A 23,563-nucleotide genomic window follows, 5' to 3' on the forward strand; every position below is an offset into this window, starting at 1 on the left:
CTTGGGTGTTTTTTTTTCAAGGGATGACAAATTAAAGGAATAATATTCCATATCACAAAAAGTCTAAAATAAATCATATTCAAGTAATGCATCAAAAATATGGGATAACAAATTTTAGCCCTGCATGTGGTTCTTAAAAAAATAAAAAATAAATAGATTTAATTTTTGTATATGTCTCTTAACTTATTTGATTTCTTTTTCTTCTTTTATTTAAAAATTAAATAATTTTAAAATATATAAGTTTCTAATTAAATTTGATTTTTAAAAAAAATATATATATCAATTACTAAAGCTATAATTGATATGAGAAATAATTGACAATCCGAAGAGAGAAAAAATATATATAAATTAGAAGATTAAAATGTACTTCACTCCCTTTGTTCCTTTGTCACCTTGTCCATCCTTGGGTTTTTTGTTCTATTTTCTTCTCCTTACGTTTTGACAACAAGATATGCCTCTTGAAGTTTGATTGATAGGATTGTTACCAATGAAAAATGAAAGGTTGAAAATTCAACAACTTTTCGAGGCAACTAAACAGGAAAACCAGAAGACAAGATAAGTCCATTTAATGGAAAATTGGGTTGTTATTTGGTATCCACTCTTCATTTGGGGGTACCTACCATGTTTGACCTCAATAATAAAATGACATTTTGGGTACTACCCACGTTTGACCTCAATAATAAAATAACATGTATAAAGTATATATTATTAAAAAATTTATAAAAACTTATCAAATCGATAAAGATGACTTATTGGTGAGAAATAATCACATGCATTTCATACATATCTAAATATTACAATTTTTTTATAATTTATTATTAAATATCAAATATGATTTATTATTTAATGCATTACCTAACTCTATCTAAAAAAAGAAAATTCTACCAACTACTCTTATACTCTCATTATTCATATATAAAAAATGGATAGTAATTTAATATGAAAATTAAAAAATTTTAACTACCAAATTACAAAATATGTAAGATGTATTTTGATGAATCAAATTTCAAGATCAAGTTTAAAACTTTTTTAGAGAGAAAATTTAAAATTTGTATTATATGAAAAAGATGAAGGATTTCAAGTGATTACAAGTGTCAAAGGTAATATTTGATATTTTTTTTCCAAATGTAATTGTTGTAGGAAGAAATGTGATGTTAAATAACGATTTTAGAATTTTTTATGAGTTTATTATAAAATTTTGTTATCAAATTGTTATTAATATTTTTATATAATTTTTTTTTTGTTCATAGATTAAATTTGAAGATGAAGCTTTATATGTCTTGAAGAAGACATTATACGAAGGATGTCAAGTGATTACAAGTGTTAAAAGGAAACATTTGATTTTTTATTTTTATTTTTCATTTACATATAACTATTGTAGGTAGAAATGTCATTTAACATGACATTTAAATATGTGATGATTTATAACATCTAGATTTTTTATTTTTATTTTTGAGTTATTATTAATTAAATTGAGAGCATTTAGTCATTTGTTATGAAATTGTCATGAATATTTTGTAAGAGATAATATGAACTTTCTAAGAGAAGGTATGGACATTGTAAGAGATGGTACGAACTTTGTAAGAGATTGTACGAACTTTGTAAGAGATGATACGAACTTTTTAAGAGATGGTACGAACTCTTTAAGATAGGGTACAAACTTTTTAAGAGATGGTACGAACTTTGTAAGATATGGTACGAACTTTCTAAAAGATGATACGAACTTTGTAAGAGAGGGTACAAACTTTCTAAGACAATGTATGAACTTTCTAAGATATGGTATGAACTTTCTAAGATGGGGTACTAACTTTGTAAAAGAGGGTATGAACTTTGTAAGAGATGGTATGAACTTTGTAAGAGATGGTAGGAACTTTGTAAGACATGATACGAACTTTCTAAGAGATGGTACAAACTTTCTAAGAGATGATACGAACTTTCTAAGAGATGGTACGAACTTTCTAAGACAGTGTACGAACTTTCTAAGAGATGGTACGAACTTTTTAAGAAATGGTACAAACTTTGTAAGAAATAGTATGAACTTTGTAAGAGATAGTACGAACTTTCTAAAACAGTATACGGACTTTCTAAAAGAGGGTACGAACTTTGTAAAATATGATACGAACTTTCTAAGATAGGGTACGAACTTTTAAAAGAGGGTACGAACTTTGTAAGATATGGTACGAACTTTGTAAGAAATGATACAAACTTTCTAAGAGATGGTACGAACTTTCTATGAAATGGTACGAACTTCCATAATTTCTTTTAAGAGTAATTTCCATCATTTCTAAGCTTAATTAGTATCAATAAATAATATTATTGTATTTCCATGTGGAAAAAAATTTTAGAAGTTTGAAAATTTGTAAAATTTTCGAGGGTAAAGAGAATGTGACGAAATATCATTCCTCACATTATTTGTACATTCTACAATTACTTAGTGTTTTAATTTTTTAATTTTCTTGAAAATAATTTTCATCATTTCTAAGCTTGATTAGTATCAATAAACAATATTATTTTTATTTTTAAGTGGAAAAAAATCGAAAAATTGTTAAATTTCAGGTTATGGAGAATGTGAAGTAGGATATGAAAAATGTGAGAATTTCTCATAATTTTCATACCTTTTCTCACATTTTTAGTATCCTTTATAATTTTTTAGTGTTTTAATTTTCTAATTTTTTTTTAGGATAATTTACATTATTTCCAATTAAAATTTTTTTTAATTTTTTTAATTTTTTGTAACAATTCTATCAATAATAACTCAAAAAAATATTATTAAACTATGTTATTGTTATTTCAAGTTAAAAAGTAAATATAAAATTTTAAAAATATAAATAATTTAGGGTACAAAAAATATGAGAACGGTATGAAAAATGTGATAAATACATATTTGGTACTTTCATCACATTTTTCATATTGATTTTTAGTAACTTAAAAGAGTATTAGTAATTTATTTTATTGTAATTTAACTTTAAAAACCTTAAATTCAAAAAATGTAAAATTTGGAGAGTACGAAAAAAAAATTAGAACAATCTAATTATCTAAGCTTTACATATGATTATCAAAATGTTGAATTTTAATGAAAATACTCATTTCATATTAAAATATTATCATATTTATTTTTATGTTGAATTTAAATGTTTAATAATTTGTTAAAAATAAAATAATGTAATTAAGATATATGATGATTTTTTTTGTTAATAAATATGTTTTCAAATTTTATATCATTTTTAATTTTATTTTTATTTTTTTTCAATTCTATTTTTATCTCATATTTATTTTATTTAAGCCCAAATTGTTAAGAAGTGAGGAAGAAAGAAGGCCTCAACCGATTATTCCCTGATTAAGTGAAATTTTTATTTCAAATTTAAAATGGACGACCGAGATGTAATCTTGAACATCCAAAAACTTTTCGGTCGGTACCGAAGAGGTACCTTAGAATTTTCCTGAAAAATTACTTCATGGTAGAGTTTGGAAGGGACACAGAAGTCAAGTCACAAACTTGCTGCTCACCCTTGCCGTATACGCAACCATATGTAACCACGCAGGCCTGTCATTTCGGTTCCCGGGAGCTCGATACACGTGGGAGCATTTCTGCGACATGGTCGGACGCACGTGCACCGGCGATCAGAAAATATGGGCGGCTGTTTCGGATAAGGCTAAGAACCAAGCATCTAATTGCGTGAACGGCGACTTTTTTACTTCCGTTTGTGGGGATAATGAGTGAGAAAGGAAAAGTTTGGGAGAGAATTGTGAAGAAACAACCCTGAAGGGTAGCTCAGTTGGTCAGGCCTTGGGTTTGCTCCCCAATGGTCACCAGTTCGAGTCCCCTCAGGGCCACTGGAGGTTTACCCGGTCGTTAACTTCAGGACCCCGTGGGATTAGTCGAGGTGTGCGTAAGCTGACCCGGACATCCACGGTTATCAAAAAAAAAAAAAAAAAAAAAAAAAAAAAAAAAAAAGAATTGTGAAGAAACGTGGACTGTATGAAACGAAATTGGAGGAGATCACTTCCGTTTCTTCACTCAACAGAGTGTTGCATCAGGAGTTTCAACAAGTGTGTAGCATAAGCAAGAGCCGCCAATTTGGGTGGAAAAAATGAGGTTGATGAACCTTATACCCTGACCAAAACATGGCTTGATTCGCCTTTTATTTGGTTAATGAATGCCTCTGTTTCCACTTTATATCAGGAGTTTAGGAGACAAATTTTTTTTCCTTGTGTGTTCATATCCAAATGCTGACAATTCCCTGTAAAAAACTTTCTCACATGATTACACTCCACTTCAACTTCCCTGTGGAACAGAGCCCCCGTGCTACATAATTGTTCTGGGTGTCTCCAGAATTGAAGCCCATGGGCTCCTATGGTATTCTTTATCAGGAGCTCAGGAAGGCAATCCATTATGGTCCATGGAGTACTATAAACTAACAATGTCAACAATGGATAATGGTATGCCCAACGTGTTTAAGCTACTGCTACTCATTTCTCATATTGGAAGACTTATTTTATTAACAGAAACTCAACGTTCAAAGCATTCAATCAGCCAAATGGAATGTGTGCAATGTCATGAATGTACAACGTGTGGGGCTGCCATTCTATCACATTTAACCACTCGGTTGAGACCTTGCCCGGATTCTACTCCACCTGCAAAATCATCCATTCAACTTAAATGTCTTCGTCGATATGATTTTCATGTCTTTTTAAGCTATGCATGAGGTCTGATTTTGAGAAGTGAGAACTCACGAGGCTATCACGGCCAGAAGTACAAGCAGGTCTTCGAGGGGGGAGCCGTTGGTGTGGCGTTCTCTGCAGATTGTCGGTTTGATTTGATTACATAAACAATCAACTCATCATAAACTGTAGAACAGATCGAGATAGGTTGGGATTGTATTGGTGTTCCATTTAATACCTGTAACTTTGGGCGCAATGTCTCTACGGCCACTGTTGATTTTTGGTTCATTCCTGCACCTTGCTGTTCAGGGGAAGGGGAAAAAAGGTATTTGAGATCAAGTTCAACAAATGGGCAACTATCTACCCCTATGTTTATTATATTCAGTCCTAGATTCAAGTTTACGATAATCACTAGCAAACCTTTTGAGGTAAAGGGGAACTTTGCTCCGAATTATATGAAGATTGATGTCTATCCAAATCAAAAAAGAAGAATTTATTTTAAGTTTTTTTGGGGCAAATACCTTGCATAATGCCCAGTCTGCTGAATCAAAGAAGGCACGTTCATTATCCTGCAACATATTTATGAATTTGTACGGGTTTGATTCTACTTTCAGGTGTTCAAATGAAGCATACAAAAGAGACTGAAATCCAAAGAGGGGTGAGGGAAAAGTTTTGCTTACCTTCGAAATCAGAGGCTTCTTCTTTGGCGCAAGTCCTCCATATTTCTTCACCTCGGATGTTGCCTATAATTTGCACATTATATAGAAGGATTATAAATTTATATATAGCATATGACAATGCATGGTGTGTAACAGGTTGAAAAAGGTAGGAAAAAAAGTCCATGGAAAGCTTATTCACCAAACATCATGATCATACACCATGTCAACACAAGTAGCAGACTCAATGATATGAGAGTTGTTAATGTTTATATTGTAGTTATAAATTCAAATGGGGAAAATGGCCTTGGAAATTTTGATGGAAACTTCAGCTAGCATAAAAAGAAAATGTAGAAAAATTATATTAGGAAATGACTAAGACACAGTGTGAAACCCAGACAAATGAGGAGCACACAAATAAGATCCCGGAAAGGCCCAAATGGGAACATGTTAGCTGCCAAAGAAGGAGAAGAAAGAAGATATTTTCATTGGATTATTCCATGGTGGTAAAGTAGAATCATATCCCTACTCAATCTCAATCATGAATGAACAAAACTGAAAAAAAAAAAAATCCTCAAACTGTTCATATCTTTACACATCCCATTCAAGCTAAAAATGGGGACTTTGATATCATAGGATGGCACTTTCCATTAGTATATTTAGTAGCAAGATTATACAATACCCATTAATCTGATACCTTCTTCTTAGTCATGTGAATGTTTTAAAATCAATTGCTATTGTTAAATAAATAGGTCTCGAGGCTTGAGGGAAGAGCAAAACAAACTAAGAGGAATGGTCCTAGAGTGAGAATGGAGTACTAAGGAGCACATAAGGGAAGACCCTTAGAGATGGACTAAAGAACTCTTCAGAAGCCTAAGTTTAAAGTGATCTTAATCTTGTTCTCTCTTTATAACTGGACTCTAGGGCCTTCTATATAACAGGCCAAGGTTCAACCCTATTGGTCAACGAGGCCAATTGGAGGCCTCCATAAGCTTGTATCAATGACCCCTTCAACTGGCATTTCGATGCTCACAGTGAGACATGGCAATCAATGGTAGTAAGTCCCTTAATGGCACATTCTCCATTCTCTCAATTTGCCTAAAGCAAGTAAAACGGCTTATCCCAGCTTTACAAGTGTCTGGTTCCATCCACCAAACCAAGGCCCTCAACCTACTTTATGAACCCAATGGCAAGAAGGCAAACCCCCACCATCAAATATATGAAGTACGAATCACATCTTTAGTGAGACATCTTTGAAAGAGTGTGGGCACTAAGTGAAGAGATAATGGAGCAATATAAAGTAGGGGCAAATGCCATCATGGAATGAGGGTTTTTTTTGTTTTTTTTTTATAGGTAAATCTTTGTCCCCTTTGGCACTTGAACCTGAAACCTCCCATAAACCCTCTGCATCCCTTTACCATGTGAGCCAAGCCTCAAGGGCCAGGGGTTGTCTGTTGTTACCATCTGCAAGAAGGATCAACATCAACATACAAGGGGTGGGGCAAGTCAACATCACCCTTATGGGGAGTGTTGACTCAATGCTACTCATACAAGGGGGCTCGACTCAACAACACTCTTGTCAAGAGGGTTGGCTCAATGTCATCCCTATGCTATGTAAGTCAAGTCAATGTCATCCCTACAAGGGAGGTCGAATATATATTAAATACACGAGGGGCATAAAGCATATGGAGGCTGTAAGGGGTTACCTCTAAAAACCAAAGGGGTTAACCCTCTCCCCTCCTTTATGTGTAAACAAGGTGACCTTCTCCCTTCGTTCAACAAGTATCCTCTCCCTCTTAAAGGTGATATGCACGCTTCTTACCACAAATGAACATCCACATTGAGAGCATCCACTAAGGGGGGGTAAGTGTGCCATGCATAAATTTCAAATTTCAACCTAAGGAGTACGTCAATGCAAAGAAGTGCATCTAGTGAAGCAAGACACCCTAAGTCATGCAAACAGAGAACCATTTGAAAAATCCAAAATTTCACATTACAACACATATTGTAAGCACATAGGTTCACATGGGAACATTAGGTACATAAAATTGACTATCAAGGCAAGAAATTTATGTGTCTTAATCAGAAAATGATTGTAATTATAGCATGGGATAAAAAGGATATTTAATTAAAAAGGATAAAATAGTCCTTAAAACACAAAAGAAAATTAAATCCCATTTGAATAAAACTATCATCCATTTTTTTTTTCCTTCCAATGCTCCCATCTTTTCTCTATTCTTCCCAATATCCATTATCATATCTTGTTGGCTATAGAGTAAGCCATATATATCACTATAACTTTCTAATTAGGAACTATCTTTATCCTCTTGACTAAATATCCTTTTCAAAATGAAAAATAATAATAATGACTATTATATGCTTTAAAAATAATAATAAAATAATAAAATAAAATAAAAAACCGGAAGAAGAAGAAGAAGAAGAAAAGAGTTCAGATCCCCAAAATTAATCTCCATTTGCAGCAAAGGGGGTCTGTCTAAAGCTCACATGAGGTGTTGCTCAGTTCAGGGGCAAATAAGTGATTTCATTCACAAGACAAGGTCCACGTGAACCAGCTGACAAACAGCCATCCTTGTTCGTGTACTCTGTGATACTGTTGTACCGTACACTGCTGCCGACATTTTTCAAGAATGTATCTGATGTGTACGTATCACAGGCTTCACAGCCGTGACTTATGGGACCACCTACAGTACTACCCTGGAGCCCTCCACACGTGATTTCCCCATCCCAACGGATCCCACCCAGATCTTAAGATCCGGACAACCGCCTCTTTGGGCCTGACCCATCCTCAAAATATCTCCACCATTTCGGCCCATACACAGAAGTCACCACAAAAAATGCAAGTAATAAGTAAATTAACAAAAATTTAATTTTTTAAAAAAAACAAACAAATAAAAAATAATGATCGCATGTTTGCCATGTGTATCGTACGCCATAGACACGTCTCCTTTGGCATGCAACCACCACACTTAGATCTCTGATCACGGGTTAAACGTGACCCACATTACATCATAGGCCGCGCCGCTCACAGAAATGGGCCAGCCCATACGGTGAAGCCCACTAAACTCATCCCCTCCTCATCACATGGCATTTACATATTTTCAGGAATTAGTTTTCCGGGAAATTCGGTAACATAATTCACCAAATTCAGAAACAAATCAGAAAAAAAAAAAAAATTTCCCTGTAAAGAAACCAAGAAAAAGAAAGAGTTGAATTGCGGGGTACCTCGTGATCTTGGGAAGAAGGAAAGAAGCCGTCTCCCCTGTTGCAATCCGCCATGAAAACCCTCCTGTGAATCAAACCAACAGAAACTTCATACCCAAACCCAAAATCCTCCGAATATAACTGAAAACCATAAGAAACACTAAGAACAAAAACAATTCCGCAATTACAATTTCTTCCGGGGCAGGAAGTGAAAGGAAAGTTGCAACTAGAACACCCAATTCCGCAAATAAATAGCGGACAAGAAGAAGAAAACAAGGGAGAGGGAATCTGAGAATACCTTGAAGAAGAGATAAAGGACAAGTGAGGAAAGAGAAGGGGGGGGGGGAGAAAGGGGAAAGAGAAAAAGAAAAGAGAAGAGAGAGAAGAGGGGGGTGGAGTGCGGGGGTTAGATAAGGATACTAGGAGATATATGGGAATTATGGGAAGAGAATTTGGAAGTAAAACTAAGAAGCAAAGCACAAGGGGTGGAGGAGAGAGGGAGTGAAGAGCGGTAGAGAAGTTCCGTTTAAAGCTGTTAGTATTTCTCTATCAGGAGGGCCCCATTTCCCCCAAACATCCCACGCCCTTCTCTTCCTCACGTGCCCCTCACCCCTCCTTACCGACACTAACAAAATTCCAAAAGAAGAAAAAAAAAATTGAAACAAATTGTACATTAATTAATCATTAATCATAATGATGAAAAATGCTAAGTTGCTTTAACTTTATTTATCAAACAACGACTATATAAATATTGAGATTAGGATCATTCAGGTATAACAAATTTTTTTTTTTAAAAGTACCATTAAATTTTATCAAATTAAAAACAAAAATAAAAATAAATTATAAAAGAAAATTTTAAAAACAAAAATGATTTTGTATATTCTATTTTGTACAATTATGTTTTTAAGGAGAAAATATTAATATTTATATTACTACCTAATTACAAATTTTTTTCTTTTTTATTTCTTTTTACTTGTAGGAAATAACCTTATTTAAAACCCATATGGAAAATAAAGCAAAAAATTTTAAGAACAAAAATGATTTTTATATTCTATTTATGTTTATTTCTATTTTGTCCACGTATGCTATTAAGGAGAAAATATTAGCATTTATATTACTAATTTATTATTTTTATTTATTTGTAGGAAATTACATTATTTAAAACCCATATGGAAAATAAAGCACACATTTTTATGACGAGGATGATAAATATAAGAGTGTCCATGTCACACTGATTTATCCACTCATCAGACTTCACAATAAATCTATTAATGTTCCCAACGGTTCAATTTCTGTCTCACATCCTTGGGCTTTGGACCATAACAAGATCATATTTTAATTATTATTATTATTTTAAATCTAAAATTTGGGCTGAGTTCTGCTGTACATGTGTGAGCCCAATATGGTTGACTTCTGATTAAGTCAATTTAATATTATCATATTTTTAGCAAAGTCAGCTCCATTCAAAAGCACAATAGGTAGACTTGAGCATGTCAAAATCAGCTTATTTTAAGCAAAATTTTTATTAAAAAAAATATAAAAAAAAAATAACTTGCCGGCACAAATTTTTAATAAGAATATCTAAATATTCATATTAAAAATTAAATTTAACTTAAATCCACATCAGATTAAATATAATTAAATATTTAAGTTATTTCTAATTTATAAATATCTAAAAATCATTCAATATTAAATTTTTATTTAATGTTGATTCTATGTGTTAAAAATATTTATAAAATTAATTCTTTTATTTCTTTTTATAAGAAAAAATGATTTTACATGTTTTTTTTTTATTAATATCGTTAAAAATGATAAGCTAAAAAGAACTATCTGTAAAATTAGAGTTTTGAGTCAAAATGACCCATTTATTAAAAATATATATATAAGATGTAACCACCTTTTGAGCTATAAAATTGGAGTTTTTAGTCAAAATGATTCATTTATTAAAAAAAAAAAATATATATATATATATATAAAAGATGTAACCACCTTTTGAAATTTTTATCATTTTAGTTAAAGTCTCAATTGATAACTAAAATATTAAAAAAAAAAAAAATTTATGACATAACATCTACATGGCATCAAAGAAGGTCAATTTGAACATAAATTTCAAAAAATGATTACATCTTATATTTTTTTTTTTAATAAATGAGCCATTTTGACCCAAATCTCGTAAAATTGTCTAAATTTTAAAAGGAATTGTGAAAGAAACAAACGAGCCCTTGACACCTCACCAACCATCGTGGCATGACGTACGCTTTTAAAAGAAGAGCCACACGCATAACGTCACTCATGTTAAAGAAGCCCCGCTCCAACCTCACTAGCTATTCTTAGAAGAGTTCGATTAATTTCATTCTACTCCCTAATATTTGACTTAAATACATATCATTACCCTAAATTTAAAATTTCGTCACATATGTTTCCTATTATTTTCCATCCATAATTTTATTCTTATTTATTTTGATTCAAAAAAAAAAAAAATATTTAATACAATTTTAAATTTACAATAACTAACTATATTTTATCAAAACCCGAAGAATGTAAATGAACTTTACCTTCAATAAATAATATTTAACAAACTTTTGAAAAATATATAAGATTTTATTTTGATAAATATTTTTCAAAACAGTTTTTTATTTTCCAAAATAAAAAAAAAATATTTCTTTTAGTTTTAAAAATAAAAATAATATGTTTTCAAATAACATTTTTATAATTATTTTTTTCCTAACGTTCAATTTCTGTCTCACCTCCTTGGGCTTTGGACCATAACAAGATCATATTTTAATTATTATTATTATTTTAAATCTAAAATTTGGGCTGAACTCAGCTGTACATGTGTGAGCCCAATATGGTTGACTTTTGATTAAGTCAATTTAATTTTATCATATTTATAGCAAAGTCAGCTCAATTCAAAAGCAAAATAGGTTGACTTGAGGATGTCAAAATCAGCTTATTTTAAGCAAAATTTTTATTAAAAAAATATAAAAAAATAACTTGCCGGCACAAATTTTTAATAAGAATATCTAAATATTCATATTAAAAATTAAATTATCAGATTAAATATAATTAAATATTTAAGCTATTTCTGATTTATAAATATCTAAAAATCATACAGTATTAAATTTTTATTTAATGTTGATTCTACATGTTAAAAAATTTATAAAATTAATTCTTTTATTTCTTTTTATAATTAAAAATGATTTCACATGTTTAATTTTTTTATTAAAGTCGTTAAAAACGATAAAGTAAAAAAAATGAACCGTAAAATTTGAGTTTTGAGTCAAAATGACCCATTTATTAAAAAATATATATATAAGATGTAACCATCTTTTAAAACTTATTTTCAAATTGGCATCTTTAGTGTCATATAGTCATATCATAAAAAAATATTTTTTTTCATCATTTTAATTAAAACCTCAATTGATAACTAAAATAATGAAAAAAAAATTATAACATAACATCTATGTGGCATCAAAAAAACCAATTTGAACATAAATTTAAAAAAGTGGTTACATCTTATATTTTTTTTAATAAATGAGCCATTTTGACCCAAAACTAGTAAAATTGTCTAAAATTTAAAAGGAATTGTGAAAGAAACAAACAAGCCCTTGACACCTCACCAACCATCGTGGCATGACGTACGCTTTTAAAAGTCACTCATGTTAAAGAAGCCACGCTCCAACCTCACTAGCTATTCTTAGAAGAGTTCGATTAATTTCATTCTACTCCCCGATATTTGACTTAAATACGTATCATTACCCTAAATTTAAAATTTCCTCACATATGTTTCCTATTCTTTTCCATCCATAATTTTATTATTATTTATTTTAATTCAAAATAAAGAAGGTATTTAATAAAATTTTAAATTTATAATAACTAACTATATTTTATCAAAACCCGAAGAATGTAAATTAACTTTACCTTCAATAAATAATATTTAACAAACTTTTGAAAAAAAAATATATAAGATTTTATTTTGATAAATATTTTTCAAAACGTTTTTCTATTCTCCAAAATAAAAAATAATTTTTTAGTTTTAAAAATAAAAATAATATGTTTTCAAATAACATTTTTTAATTATTTTTATTTTTTTTTCTTATGACTAATTAAAAATAATTATATAAATTTAAAAGTTAATTAAAAATAAAACACAACATATAAAAATTATTTTTAAAAATATAAAAAGCAAATTAAGAAAATTTCAAGTTACCAAAAAATATTAGATCTTAAAAACTGTTTTTGGAAATATTTTTAAAAACACTTTCCAAATAAGGCATAAGCATCCAGACCATTGACCCGTGGCATTTAGAATCTGACATCTGCTTGCCCACAGGGATTACTGGGTTTGATACCATCCACCCACCAAGACAGTCCTTTTCCCATTGATACTTATCCCAGGGATAGACTTAAGGATTCATTGAAAGGCAAAGAGTGAAAGATTCATTCTAGAAGGAAAAAAAAATGACATAATTAAAATATTTAGCTTAGTAGGAAGCCCATAAGAGGAACAACAAATCTGCATAGAAACTGTAATCAAGAGTTTATTTTACAGCCCATTTTGGAGCAATACACAACGATACTGGACAATTGGGAGGCAAGGTACAAGAGAAAACACTGGGTTTAAGCTAGTTTCTAGCATAATTTATTGCTTTCACTCACCAATTTTGTCTAAATTCCACTCAATCCCTATTCTATTAATTGTCTTTTGGCTTTGGTTTTAGTGCCTGAGAACCTGATCTCGTCATTTTTACATTTGTAGTGGGACTCCTTTGAGTCTTTTTCATCTCCTACTGATATATAGAGATATGCCATTATGGCTTCTTCTCCTTAATTTTCCTTCTGTTTTTTTTTTAATTGGTATGGTGATGATCAGTTCCTGGTATTTACTTGGATTTGATCTCCTCCAAAGTTGCTTGGAGGGAGATGGAATGCTTGAGATCTCCAATGTGAAAATGGTGTTCACCCATTGGAATTCTATGAATTCCAAAGTGGTCTACTACAGAGAGGTGTTTGCAGACATGAACATCAAATCTCACCCTCTCCTGAGACCCTGCCCCCACATGAACTTTCTCAAAAGCCAGTAACCGCTTGTTGGGAGACCATGTTCCAGGGGGTGGAGTGGAGAAGAGGAGAAGTGTGTGAGACCCATCCATGGTCCCAGTGTTCTTCACATCAATGTGGAAGCCCAGTGGCTGTGTGTTGCAGTTGGCGTGGCTGATCCTGATTGCTCCGCTGCTCACTATGGTTGAGTTCTTGATGGTTTGGAGGCTGGCGAGGGAGACTGAAACGGTGGTCGGAGCTTGGGCTAAAGAGTGGGCAAAAGTGGAGTAACTCAGGCCATGTCCAAAGGGGAACACCACTGGGCCATTGTAGAAACGGTAGGTCCTCCCAGGGTACCCTCTTGAAGGGATTGCCCTCATCGCCATGTTCGTCATTGGCGCCTTTCGTAGGTAGCTCTGCGGGTACCATGTTACAGGCAGCTTCCCTCCTGATATTCAAAAACCCAATACATACAATCAACCGGTATATATATAAATATATATGTTTGAGTATGATCACATTCCTGTGAAAGAAGAAAAAGTCTACCTGGATTGGTTCTTCCAAACAAAACATCAGCAATGGCAGTTCCTCCGGCTTGGCCAGGATAACCCACCCAGATGATTGCTGCAATGCGGGGATCGTTCTTAGCGAACGACACATCAATAGGGCCACCAGACATCAAGACCAGCACGGTTGGGCCTCTGGAGGCCACGGCTACCTTTGATACGAGCTCCTGTTGGCGGCCAGGCAAGAGGATGTCCACCCTGTCTCTGAATTCTGCTTCAATGGATTGGTCCAATCCCATCACTAGGACTGTAGCATCAGCCTGCCGAGCAGCAGCCACCGCCGCTCCGAATTGCTGGTCGTCTCTGCAGGCAACTCCCGAGCAACCTGCCTGGTGAATTGTCCTTGCATATCTCCCAATTCCCTGCAGGGGAGTTGTGTAACCACATGCAACACCTGCACATAGTGTCAATAATGAGTTATACTAGAATAAACCTAATAAATACTATGATTTTTTCTAATGGATTCATCCAATTGCTTCTTTAGAAATGCTCTTGATTTTGTATGTAAATGTTCCGGAGCAAAGATTAACCCAATGTAATCGACTTACCGGCATAGTTCCCAATCATGGTTTCGGTAACATCAGAATTGGGCCCAATAACAGCAATAGTCCGGTGACGGCTCGTGGACAGTGGCAGGGCTGGCCCACGATTCTGAACCAGAACAATGCCTTGTCGGGCCGCCTCAAGGGCTAACTGCTGGTGGGCCGGAGTGCAAACATCCCTTGGGCCCAGATTCCCGTAGGGCTGGGCCGAAGGCTCCCCATCAAACATTCCCAATCTCATCTGGACCGAAATTGTATTCATTAAGGCCCCATTTACATCGGCCTCGGTCAGCTTCCCTCCCCTTATGGCCGCCTCTGTGTGGATCGCAAGAAACGGCCCACAGTCCAAATCCAAACCTACAGAAACTCACATATACAAAGTAATTAGATACTACGGAGTTGAGAGAATTGGGTCTATTTAAAAAATAAAATTATTTTTGGAAATTCAAATATAAAAACAATTTTCTCGCTTTATCATGTTTGAAACCATTTTCACGGTAACTATTTTTAAAAACAGTTTCCAATCAAGATTACTAACCAGCTTTAATGGCAACAGCAGCAGCTTCTTCAGGTGTTGCAGTGTAGTGTTGTTCATCGTAGAAGACCCCGACCGAGTCACAGTCCGAGACTATGTATCTGTCCCACGTAAAAGAAGAGAGTTACGTTCCGAAATTCATAAGTTAAATCCCTAGGCTTTGAGATGTGATGGCCACCGAGTCAGTGACTCACCCATTGAGTTTCCACTCGCCGCGGATGGTGTCGCGGAGGAGATGAGGATCAGCGCATGTGGGCTTCCCGTTCACCTGATTGTACGAGCACATCACACTGGCAACATTCCCCTCCACCACGCACGCCTTGAACGGAACATCATACGTGTCCTCCAAGTCCTGCTTGCTAACCTACACCACCATGGAATTTGGGAAAATCATACCAGGAATGCATGGTTTCGATCAATTTTCGGGTTTTATCATTGGGAATTAAGTTGTTGCTTACTCTGGCGTTGAAATGGAATCGATCGATGCCGCCCCAGTGATCAAGGTCGTAGGCGGTGTAGTGCTTACAACATGCGGCTACCTTCAATCTGTCTCGGGCATTGCCTTGGAGACCTCTTACGTACGCCGCTGCATACTTTGCGGCCACGGCGGGGTCTTCGCCTGGAGTCTCCTGCCCTCGGCCCCATCTGGGGTCTCTGAATATGTTCACGTTCGGGCTCCAATACGTAAGACCAGCCATTCCACCATTGTACATTGCTCTTGCTTCATCGGACACCACCTGGACATACACACTAAAAATGTTCAAGTCCCATAAAAATCGAAGGCAGTTTTCGTCAACACTTTGGAATTGTGTCATGAAAAGGTCAGATTAATTCTATTCCTGATTAAAGTCCCAGGAATCAACTACTCTGACTTGGACGTTGCAGCTTGCAACCAACACATTGTGGGGCTGAGCTTGGTTGTCCCCGCCATGATGGGAAAGTACAACTTGCAATAATTATTTTAGGAAAATTATAGGATATTGAATCCGCAACGGTAGAATATACAATCCAGCTCATTAGAAGTCCACAACCAAATTTAAATTATTAGATGACGGTACACATAATAATAGCATGCGGATCAAAAGTGGAAGAAGGCAAGAGAACTTTTCTTTGTTTTTTTGTAGTTAACAATTATGAAACCAGCATCTTCATAGTGAATCAAATACCATATTGTATAGGTTTCAAGCAATTTGAATTTGGCATGGGCCCAGAGCTCAAAAATCAACATCTTCAAACTCCATCATAAGTCTTCTCTCAACTGTAATCATAGACTCAACAAAAACATTTATATCATTTCAGAATTTTGCTTAAAAAAGTTTATAATTTAAAATAATAATAATATCGAATTGAATTATTAATTTTTATCTAAAGCCAAAAGGGCACTTATTTATTTAAGTGAAAGGAATTATCAATTATATGAGAGAAGTGAAAACTACCATGAAAAGGTTTTGGATAAGCCATGACTCAACAATCTCTGCATATTCTTCCTGACATTTATGACTAAAAATATGTACACATGACTAGATGAGGCCTGCCCTACACGTCCACTTCCACCTACCAAACTCTCCATTACAAAAAATACACAAGCCCTGTCTCATCGCTTCACCTACAAGCCTTCAACTATTATTATTATTGTTTGTATAAAAAAAAAAAAATATATATATATATATTTGTGGAATAACAAACGTAAGCATGGGCTCCTTCCTCTCCAACTTGCTCATGTAGACATACCTATACTTTTCTGATAGCGGCATGCCCATTTAAGATGACAATGGACCACCAAAATAATAGTGTGGGTGAAATACAATTTTGGCCTTGGATTTCTTGTTCGTTTTTGAATAAAATCAGCCTTCATGGCATGTTCTTATATTAAAATTAAAAAAAAAAAATTGGAAAAAATAATATTCAAAATCCTAGTTATTTTAGGTTGGATGTATTAAACTTAAACGTGCGCCAAACAATAAAATAATTAAAACATTTTTGAGAGAGGAAAAGAAAAGTAGTCACGAGAACTATGGATAGACTTTAAAATTAAGAATATTTTCCGGGTTGAAATTATTTTCTTAGTCTTAAGTCCATTTTCTCCATCATACCACTCTTTTTTCCAATCACGGGTCTCTAGCTTGAAAATTTTGGCCTCTTATGTGGTCCTCAAGGCTCAATCCCAGAGAGACAGTGGAAACCACCAAGGAATTTCCTATGCTAAAGAATCGAAAATCTTAAAATAATAATAATAAAATGTTGAAATTAATGAACACGGAAAATGGCAAAAAAATGAAGAGAAAACAAAGAAGCCATACCCGTCCGATCTCTTCCCAGAGAGAAGCGTTGAAGGAAGCGGCGGTGGTGATGACCTGAGGGAAGCTGGTGGCGCCGGGGAAGCTGCCGCCGAACTTGGTGCCGGGACCCACGTTGGAGACCCCATGAAGAGCCTCCGACCACCACTCGTATCCCTTAATCCCCAGCCTGGGCACGTCTATGGCATTGTTCACCAGCAGCCTTATCTTCTCCTGCAATGTCAACCTTCCAACTAGGTCTCTGGCTCTCTCTTGGATTGGCAGAGATACTCTACAGAAAGGCAAGTTTCTGGTGACCCCATTTCGTGGGTCGCATGCGAAAGGCTCTCGAGCTTCTGCGAATGAGCAGAGAAGAGCTGCTAGGAGAAGAAGAAGAACTGAGAATTGGGTGTAAGACATCTTTTTTAGTTGTTCTTGTGTGAGAAAAGGGGGGAGGGGGTGTGGGTATATATAGACTATAGAGAGAAGAGAATGATGGTGTAGATGATTGGGTTTACACGTCGATGGGGGTGTGGAGATGGAGAGTGATGAGTGAATGTAACACGCATATTAGGCAATCACGTAGAGTAAAGGGAAAATGGCTGTAATGCCCCTGTTTGGATAGACGGAAAATGGGGTCACGGACTAGGGAATCTCTCCTCTGGCTAATCATCAGTTGGCAGCCATGGTTGGCCCCACTTTGTTGGATTTTCTTTTTTAAAGAGATTTTTAAGCTACCGTATTTTTAAGAGATTTTTTTAAAGAGATTTTAACATCATGGTATTTATTGATTTTGTTTTTATTTTAAAAAAATCTCCACATACTTTTAAAAAAGATATAAATAATTTGTGTATAAAATTTAAAATCATTAACATAAAATACCTTTTATTTTTTAAAATTAGAGGTAATAAATTAGAATATATTTGATCGTATGATTTAACAACGATTTTCTATTTTTAAAAACATAAAATTATTTTTAAACATTTCTAAGATTATTTAATCGTCAAAGTGAAATAGAAAACAAGTAGGAATTAGTTTTACTTGACCGGTTTAAAAATTATTGTTAAAAACAAGTTTAAAAAATACGGTTAAACAAATTCTTAATTTTTTAAATATTTTTTAAAACTTATCATCTTTTAAATATCAAGTAAAAGTTCCTATGTTTCTAAATATGATTCACTTCTATTTTTATTTTTAAAAATAAAAAAAAAATATCTAAAGGAGGATCTTACCTTTTTCTTTTTCAATACGTATAATTTATTTTGGTGTATGGTATTTTTTTTTTCTTTAAATTATTTTACAAATGCAATCTTCTTTGTGTTGTATCAATTAAAGGAATTAAAAATCTTAAGATAAAGTTTCATGACTATAGGTTAATTTCAAAGTCATGTTCCACCCTCTTTGTGCTTATAAATTGAAGGAATAAAAGTTTAGGCTTGTTTGGGTTGTTTAAATTAAAGCAAAAAATGTATTAATTCAAAATCTAAGCCTCTTTTTTTAGATTGAATAAATAAAGAAATGCTAAAATAAATCAATCCAAAAAAAACATTTATCATTTAACTTTTAAAAAGTTAGTGTAATCTTTGAATTTATCATTTCACATTTAACTTAAAATTTTATAGATTTTTTTTTTTTTTTGTAACATGTTCAAAAATAATTTTTTTTTAAAAAAAAAATTCTTGAAACAAGGATTTTTAAATATTTTTAAGAAAAAAAAATTAATTTGGAAACTTAAATATGTAAAACAATTTTTTTGATTTATTCTTCACAAAAGTATCATGTCCTATACAAACAATAATTAAAATTTATTCTAAAGATAACTTATTTTCTAAACAAATTCTCAAAAAAAATTATTTTTTTAAATATCCATTTGGATGTACTTCTTATTTTTTATTTTTAAAATTAGAAACTTGTGTATAAAAATTGAATATCTTATAAAAAAATATATATAAATTTAAACATTTATTCCTTTAAAAATCATTTAACAAAACTTGAAAATTTGAAATAATATATATTTTTTTGATAACTCCATTATTTAAAACCATTGTAGTCTCTAAAATTTTTTGTATCTTATATAAAAATTATTATTTTTAAAAAAAAATTAAAAGTAAAATTTATTTTTATTTTGTCCTTTTAAAATAGAAACTATTTTCAAGATAGGTTTCAAACCTAAGTTAATAAATAATTCTGAATTTTAAAGCTTTAGAAACTACCAAGAAAGATGATATCACATTGTGATGCGTATGAAGTACACCTTGTATTCTTTCACAAGAAAGGAAAAAGAGTTCTTTGTTACTTCCAAGGTATTACATTTTCTCAATTTCTATATGTCCACTTCATACCACCTTAAAGAAATCTAATCAAATTTTGGGTACTTGTAAATTTGTAGTCCATTTTCAGCTAAGTGTTAATAATGCTATGACAACTACTTTTTTCATTTGGATTCACATGAAACTTAAATAGTATCATTAATTAACAACTTAACAAACACATTAATAATTTTTAAAAAATAGTTTTATAAAAGTCTGTTTGAGAACTTGAAATGTTCTAAACTTATATTTTGTGTTTGTAAATGTTTTTAAAAATGGTTTTTACTTGTAATACTTTATTTTAAATCATTTTCTATATTTATAGAATTATTTTTTAAAACAGCCTTAGAAAACAAATGAAAATAATTAAAATATCTTCTCAAAAAACTATTTTTTATCAAAAAATATCAAATATGTTTTTGAATTTGAAAAACAATTTTTTATTTATACAAATAAAAAAAATGTTTTTTAAAAACAATGCTCAAACAAACTCTTAATTTCATTTCTCATTCATTCTTTTTCTTTTTTAGAATGAAAATAGAAATATAAAAATTAAGAATTAAAAAAAAAAAAATCATTGTCATGAGAAAGAATTTTTTTTTTCTTCATTAACTCATGGCAAAATATGTCATAATTTATATATATACATATAAGGGTTTTTTTTTTTTTTTTAAGAAAAAGAAAAGGCAGTTCAACTAGCTGAAAATTGGTTAAGAAGGTTCGAGACAACTTGAATGTTGCATCATTCCTTGGATGACAAAAAAGCTGGAACGCTTCGTTTTACAAAGGCAAGGGGAAAAAGAAAAAGAAAATCGGTTTTATTTATTAAACAACCTTCACATCTGCAGGTTGAGACAAGGACCTTTGAATACCAAACATCTCAAGTCTTAAGGGAGTGTTTGGCCAACCCACCATCATTATTTCCGTTATATGTGTCTGAGGCTGATGTTCCCATGACCATGAGAGCTTTTGTGGGGTTGTTTTGTCGGAGCACACTCTTCTGGATTGATGTCACCATGCTGCCCAATCGCCTCTCCTCCCATCCTCTTCTGTCTCCTCGTCTCCACATCCCAATTTGAATTTTACCTCGACCCACTGATAGAATCTAAGTCCCTGTTTCATTTGTTGATGAACCCTAAAAGTATTTTTCATTTGTTGATCAAGACAAAAAGTTGAGTGTTGATTTAGGGTTTTAAACGGTGATAAGGCTTGCTTTCTCCTCTTATTGATAAACTTTATACCCATCGACTTATTTAGAACATTGTCGATGTTTATTTTTTTACTTAATTCTAAATAGAACCTTAATATTAGTAGTATTAAATATTAGGTTATTTGTTTTTATAATATTAAAAAGTAAAAAAAATATTTTTTCTATTTAGAAAAAGTTAGATATTTTGATTTTTTTTATTTAATAAAAAATTTATAATAAGTGATGAAAAAGTAGAAAAATAAACAATATAAATTCTGAAAACAAATTATTTTCAGTAAAAAGCCAAAAAAACAAACACCACCTTAATTTAGGGTTGAGATTAGATTTAAGCTTTTTGGTAGCTATTTTCGAAAATAAAAAAAATATACACAGGGTTTTTTAAAAATCATTATAAAAAATGATTAAAAATACAACACTACTTATAAAATTTGTTTTTAAAAATTATAAAAACCAAATTAGAAACATATTTTTGTTGTACAAAACATTATAAAATAATTTAAAAAAAATATTTCAAAAACGCTTCCCAACTAAAACCTTTAATGTCCCCAGTTTTGCTTCCCAACTAAAAACCTTTAATGTCCCAAGTTTTTCTTCATTAAGTGTCATTGTTATGGTCAACAATATGAGGATGACAGTATTTATGATATTTCTCATATTTTCATAAATTTTGAAAAGTTAAATATTTAATTATCTTTATCCATAAAAAAATGATGAAAATATCTTGGTATACCTAACCCAAGTCATCTATGTTTTCAAATTTTCAATAAAATTTCAAAACATAGTCTACTAAGGTCATATAAAATTTTAGATGTAATATAAAGACAGATTCAAATCATTTTTTTATTCATGATAAACACTAATTGTTTGGTAATACAAATCAATATCAATACATATTTTTTTTATTATTTGATACTATTGTACATTATTCTCTTAAAAACCCAATTTAATATTCGTACTATTAATTATTTTCTTATTTATCAAAGTTTTATCTAAAATTTTTCACATTTTTTAGTCATTTTTATGATATTTTCAATTTTAAGAAAATTTCTATCAATATTGATATTTTTGTATCTAAAAATATTCATATTTTTAGTTATTTTTATGATTTTATGATATATTTAATTTAAGAAAATTATTATCAATATCAATATCCATATCCATATTTTTGTAAAATCAAACTAGTGATATTTTCATTATTGACCCCCATTGAACAACTACTTTGCAACTCAATCCATTTGAATGATATATATATATTTGTAAAATTGAAATATCAATATTTTCTCTTGCTTCTTGGAAAGAAAATTTGTATTAAAAAATTGTCCAACTTATTTCTTAGAAGTTTCAAACAACCCACATAGTTGGGTTAGTTGAAAAATAAATATAGGATGTCTTCTTATTCAGCATTAACGTGAAATTGAAGTGATGATTGGCAGGTAGACGAGTTGGAGAAGAAAGAGGCCTAACTGGATGATAAAGGGGATGGGTCCATTGATGCTACAAGTTGTGAACTTTGACAAATGTTTTTGGATGAGCATGAAGAAATATGAACCATCCCACCTTGCATGGATTGGGACCTAACTTTATGGAGGGTGGATTGAAGGAGCATTGTAGCATGCCCAAGATTATGGATGGATGGATGGATGGATGCATGCATAATATAATATATAAGATTCTTATCCTTTAAAATACCATCTCAGTGACGCAACTGAAGATATATCTGCCAACAAACCATTCTGAATTCAGCTTTCTCCTTATCCTTAGAGCTTTCCTCCTCATTTGGAATACCACTTTCTCTGTAAAGCCTGGCCAATAATGATAGCATCAACGTTTGCTTGACCTTTTTTTTTTTGTTTTTTTTGTTTTGGGTTTGTAATCCTATTGCATCATTTGAAAGTTCTTCAAATGGAGTCCTCTATTGCTATAAAAATGATGTTTGAAATCATGTGATGAAGAATGAAAATGAAAATCTTTCACTTGTTGGAAACGTTTTCAAAAGTTTTTGAATGTTTATTAGTATAAAAGTCTGTTTGAGAACTTGAAATGTTTTAAACCTATATTTCATGTTTGTAAATGTTTTTTAAAAGTGGTTTTTACTTGTAATACTTTATTTTAAATCATTTTCTATATTTATAGAATTATTTTTTAAAACAACCTTAGAAAACAAATGAAAATAATTAAAATATCTTCTCAAAAAACTATTTTTTATCAAAAAATATCAAATATGTTTTTGAATTTGAAAAACAATATTTTATTTATAGAAACTCAAAAAAAAAATTGTTTTTTAAAAACAATGCTCAAACAAACTCTTAATTTCATTTCTCATTCATTGTCGTATTCTTTTTCTTTTTTGGAATGAAAATGGAAATAAAAAAATTAAGAATTAAAAAAAAATCATTGTCATGAAAACCAAATACACTCGTACTAAGATTTTGATTATTATACATTAGATTATGATTCATCCTTGTTTTCATCCCATTTTTATTCTTATTTCTTGTATACCAAACAGGCCTTAAAGGAAGAACAAATGAAACAGAGAATCTAAAAG

At 31.8% G+C, this 23,563-nt stretch overlaps 2 protein-coding genes across 5 annotated transcripts; both read right to left on the reverse strand.

Annotated features, from left to right (window-relative positions):
- Positions 1-4,480: 4,480 nt before the first annotated feature.
- On the reverse strand, positions 4,481-9,045 carry LOC100255126 (uncharacterized). Of its 3 annotated transcripts, none has more exons than XM_002276169.4 (7): positions 8,839-9,045; positions 8,562-8,625; positions 5,343-5,405; positions 5,184-5,231; positions 4,901-4,963; positions 4,735-4,797; positions 4,481-4,635 (listed from the first exon to the last, which is right to left on the reverse strand). In XM_002276169.4, the coding sequence occupies exons 2-7, from the start codon at positions 8,613-8,615 to the stop codon at positions 4,627-4,629; spliced, it is 300 nt and encodes a 99-aa protein (XP_002276205.1). In that variant the 5' UTR covers positions 8,616-8,625; positions 8,839-9,045; the 3' UTR covers positions 4,481-4,626. The 3 variants fall into 3 exon arrangements, with proteins under 3 accessions (XP_002276205.1, XP_002276228.1, XP_059592685.1); XM_002276192.4 differs by having other exon boundaries at positions 8,729-9,023; XM_059736702.1 differs by having other exon boundaries at positions 4,481-4,797; positions 8,839-9,031.
- A 3,994-nt stretch (positions 9,046-13,039) lies between these two features.
- LOC100249978 (putative beta-D-xylosidase) lies at positions 13,040-18,031 on the reverse strand. 2 transcript variants are annotated; one of them, XM_002276315.5, is made up of 7 exons: positions 17,524-18,031; positions 15,682-15,960; positions 15,418-15,587; positions 15,227-15,324; positions 14,695-15,045; positions 14,127-14,540; positions 13,040-14,028 (listed from the first exon to the last, which is right to left on the reverse strand). In XM_002276315.5, exons 1-7 carry the CDS (start codon positions 17,917-17,919, stop codon positions 13,424-13,426), a joined length of 2,313 nt encoding a protein of 770 aa, XP_002276351.1. In that variant the 5' UTR covers positions 17,920-18,031; the 3' UTR covers positions 13,040-13,423. The 2 variants fall into 2 exon arrangements, with proteins under 2 accessions (XP_002276351.1, XP_019075797.1); XM_019220252.2 differs by lacking the exon at positions 17,524-18,031 and adding an exon at positions 16,390-16,481.
- Between the last annotated feature and the right edge of the window lie 5,532 nt (positions 18,032-23,563).

The sequence above is a fragment of the Vitis vinifera genome, chromosome 5 (genome assembly GCF_030704535.1).
Source record: "Vitis vinifera cultivar Pinot Noir 40024 chromosome 5, ASM3070453v1".
In the NCBI taxonomy this organism is placed as follows: Eukaryota; Viridiplantae; Streptophyta; class Magnoliopsida; order Vitales; family Vitaceae; genus Vitis; species Vitis vinifera.